The 4,226-nt window shown below is 50.1% G+C and overlaps 1 protein-coding gene across 1 annotated transcript in view; it reads right to left on the bottom strand.

Annotated features, from left to right (window-relative positions):
• The window catches only part of BCAS4 (breast carcinoma amplified sequence 4), a 90,907-nt gene extending 89,963 nt beyond the window's left edge, over positions 1-944 (bottom strand). Inside the window, exon 1 of the mRNA XM_017888129.1 lies at positions 926-944. Coding sequence (XP_017743618.1) covers positions 926-944 — 19 coding nt within the window. The remainder of the gene's footprint in view (positions 1-925) is intronic.
• Positions 945-4,226: the final 3,282 nt, after the last annotated feature.

The raw sequence follows: 4,226 nt of genomic DNA, 5'->3' as shown, positions 1-4,226 counted from the left end.
CCCCGGCAGTGCTAATGAAGAAAGTACTAAAAGGCAAATAGGTGTTTAAGAAAGGGCTGAAGTTTAAATTTTTCGTTTGATGACTTTTTTATTTCTAATTAATTTTTTTTTTTTTTTTTTTTTTTTTTTTTTGGAGACAGACTCGCTCTGTCGCCCAGGCTGGAGTGCGCGATTTCGGCTCACTGCAACCTCCACCTCCTGAGTTCAAGCAATTCTCCCCCTCCCTCAGCCTCCCGAGTAGCTGGGATTACAGGCCCCGGTCACCATGCCCGGCTAATTTTTGTATTTTTTAGTAGAGACGGGGTTTCGCCATGTTGGCCAGGCTGGTCTCGAACTCTTGACCTCACATGAGCCACCCGCCTCAGCCTCCCAAAGTGCTGGAATTACAGGCGTGAGCCACCACCCCCGGCCTGCTGACTTTTCTTTAAATGTTAAATCGCCTTAAAAAAAAAAAGGAAAAAGAAAAAATACTTAAAATTACAGGGTGTGGTGGTGCACAACTGTAGTCCTAACTACTGGGGAGGCAGATGCAGGAGGATTGTTTGAGGCCAGGAGTTCTTGGATACAGCGAGCTATGATGGCACCACTGCACTCCAGCCTGCGTGACACAGTGAAACCCTGTCTTTTGTTTTTTTCAAAAAAAAGAGGGGGCTGGTATCAAGGGTGCAAATAAATATACAGGGCGTCCCACACCTTCCTCTCCATTAAGTCTGAATTTATATTGTAGTTGGCCACCCTAGGTAGGGGCCTAAACAACACATATTTGATCTGCCTTTTGTGTAGTACATCACAATTCCCACTTCCAAATCTGCCCACTGCTAATTTCTCCCTATCCAAATATCCAGGCCTTCAGGCCAGTCATTTTCTGGAAAATTCTTGGCAAAGACTTGGGCCCCAAGTGCTTAAGGGTTTTATAGGAACTCACTGAGCCCACACTTGGCCATTCGTCGTTGTCATGATTTCCCTGATGCTCTGAGCCCTCCTCGCCATCCCCTGGGAGCCGGTCTTAGACCCTCTTCGCCCTTGCCTGCTGGCTGGGCATCTCCCACAAAGAGTCCAGGACTGGCCTCAGATCACCAAATTGACCTGAGCACAGCAAACTTATCCTGGTGGATAAATCTCAGAAACATAAAGCTAAGGAAGGAAAGCCGTGTTGCAGAAGGCTCTGTAGGGCACTGTGCCATTAGCACAGTTTTTAAAACATGCAGAACCACACTATAGATTGTTTATGGACACCGACAGATGGAGCAAAAGTACAAAGCTGTGCATGGAAACGATGCACCCCATGTTCCAAAAGTGGTTACTTTAGGGCAGGGGAGAAGACACTGGGGAGGGGTATGGGAGGGATTTCTTTTTCTTTTCTTCTTCTTCTTTTTTTTTTTTTTTTTTTTTTGAGACAGAGACTCACTCTGCCGCCCAGGCTGGAGAGCAGTGGCGCAATCTCGGCTCACTGCCACCTCCATCTCCCGGGTTCAAGCAGTTCTCCTGCCTCAGCCTCCCGAGTAACTGGGATTACAGGCACAAGCAACACCAAGCCCAGCCAATTTTTGTATTTTTAGTAGAGACGGGGATTCAACATGTTGGCCCGGCCAGTCTCAAACTCCTGGTTTCAAGTGACCCACCAGGCTCAGCCTCCCAAAGAGCTGGGATTACAGGAGTGAGGCACCGCGCCCAGTCCAAGAGGGATTTAATTTTTTTTTTTTTTTTTTTGAGACAGAGTCTCGCTCTGTTGCCCAGGCTGATATGCAGTGGCACGATCTCAGCTCGCTGGAACAGCTGCCTTTCAGGCTCCAGTGGTCCTCCTGCCTCAGCCTCCTAAGTAGCTGGGATTACAAGCACATGCCACTATGCCTATTTTTTTTTTTTTTTTTTTTTTTGAGACGGAGTCTCTGTAGCCCAGGCTGGAGTGCAGTGGCATGATCTCGGCTCACTGCAACCTCCTCCTCCCGGGTTCAAGTGATTCTCCTGCCTCAGCCTCCCGAGTAGGTGGAATTACAGGCACCCACCACCACGCCCGGCTAATTTTTGTATTTTTCATAGAAACGGGGTTTCACCATCTTGGCCAGGCTGGTCTCGAAGTCTCGACCTCAGGTGATCTGCCCGCCTTGGCCTCCCAAAGTGCTGGGATTACAGGCGTGAGCCACCGCGCCCGGCTACACCTAATGTTTTGTATTTTTAGGAGAGATGGATTTTTGCCATGTTGGCAAGGCGGGTCTTGAACTCCTGACCTCAGGTGTTCCGCTGAGAGGGATTTTCAATATTTGGAACGTTTTATTTCTTCGGCTGCTGTTTGTAACAATATCAAAACTGTGTGAATGTCTAAAATGACTCATTAAAAAAAAAAAAGCCAGCCTGGCATGGTGGCTCACGCCTATAATCCCAGCACTTTGGGAGTAGGAGGCCAAGGCGGGCAGATCTTGAGGCCAGGAGTTTGAGACCAGCCTGGCCAACATGGCGAAACTCCTGTATCTACAAAAAACACAAAACTTAGCTAGGAGTGGTGGCACACACCTGTGGTCCCAGCTACTTGGGAGGCTGAGATGAGAGGACTACCTGAGCCCAGAGGTCAAGGCTGCAGTGAGCCGAGATCACTTCACTGCACTGTAGCCTGGGTGACACAGCCAGGCTCTGTCTCAAAAAATAAAATAAAAAATGAAAAGAAAATTACCTTTATCAAAAAAAAAAAAAAAAAAGCCTGGGATATTAACTGAAAGTGCTAATTGCCCACATCTTCTTCCCTGGGGAGAGAGGAGGTCTGGGGAAGGGGTCTCTGCATCCTTCACAAGTGTCCCAGCGAGTCATACCCTGGGCCAGGTTGGCTGGTTGACAGTCATTTTGTTTCTAACCTTTTTTTCTGAATGTGTGATTGTAGCTTAGAAATATTTAGCTAAGGGAGGGGGGAGGGATAGCATTAGGAGATATACCTGATGTAAATGACGAGTTAATGGGTGCAGCACACCAACATGGCACATGTATACGTATGTAACAAACCTGCATGTTGTACCCATGTACCCTAGAACTTAAAGTATATATAAAAAAAGAAATACTTTGCTAAAAATATGGATGCCCACAAGGCCACCCCAGATGTTCTGAATCAGGATCTTTGGTGAGAGGGGGCACTGGGCCTCTGCATTTAAGAAGGTCTGCATTGATTCTAATGCACACTAATGTCTGGGAATAACGCTATCCAGGGGCTCAGCCGCGCTGTCAGCCTTAGTCAGGGACCCCCGTGGGAGGTCAAGTAAATGATTTTACACAAAGAGGATTGGGTTTTTAAACATCTCCCCAGCCTCTCAGGGTGCTGGGCTCCTGCCCGGGGGTCCTGCCCTTGCTGCTCCCTGCCCTAGGTCCGCAGCCCTTGGGGAGGCCCCGGACAGCCGTGAGCCTGAGGCCTGGAATGCAGCCCGCCCAGGCCGCACCCTGCCCAAACCAGTTTGAACCAGCTGCAGGGATGGAGCCGTGGCGCGTCCCCACGAGCTCCCTCTGGTGCCCAAGCCGGGCTCAGAGTGCTGCTCCCGCCTCCTGCTCGGGAGGCCTCCTCGGGTGCAGACAGTGGCTCCAACCCGGCCTAGGGAGGTGGGGGTGCCAGTGGTTGCCAGGCCCGAAGGCCCCTGGGAGCTGTAGTCCCCCGCTGGGTCCCACGTCTCACACCTTTCTGCCCCAACCCCATCTGCTTCACCTCTAGCTGCAAAATGACTGCCTATCTGTGTCTTTTCAAAGTCAGTTCTCCCAGCACAGGCCTCAGGCACACAAAGTTCTAGACCAGACAGTTCCCAAACGTGGCTTCACATTGAAAACTCCTGGGAAACTTCCAGAAAATACTGATGCCTAGACCCCACCCCCAGAGGCTGTGACTTTATTGGTCTGGGGTGTAGCCTCGGCTTTGATGGTTTTAAAAGATGCCCCTAGGTGATTCCGATCTACACTGTTTCGGCGCTGGCATAGCTTTGTCTGGGACCCTGATCTCTAAAACCATATTCGTTGCTAATGTGTCCTGAGCCCTTGCTATGTGCCTGGCACTGTTCTAAGCTCTTTACATTGATGCCCTCACTGGATTCTCACCACACCCTGTGAGGCAAGTAGGTCCTGCGACGATGCCCTCAGTCGAAGAACACGTGACAGGCGGTGGCTCATGCCTGTAATCCCAACACTGTGGGAGGCTGAGGTAGGGAGAATTGCTTGGGACCAGGTTTCGAGACCAGCCTGGGCACCTCTCTCTGGAAAAA

Source organism: Rhinopithecus bieti, unplaced genomic scaffold (assembly GCF_001698545.2).
Source record: "Rhinopithecus bieti isolate Rb0 unplaced genomic scaffold, ASM169854v2 scaffold_15834, whole genome shotgun sequence".
Taxonomy (NCBI): Eukaryota; Metazoa; Chordata; class Mammalia; order Primates; family Cercopithecidae; genus Rhinopithecus; species Rhinopithecus bieti.
This window is presented reverse-complemented; position numbering and strand designations above follow the sequence as displayed.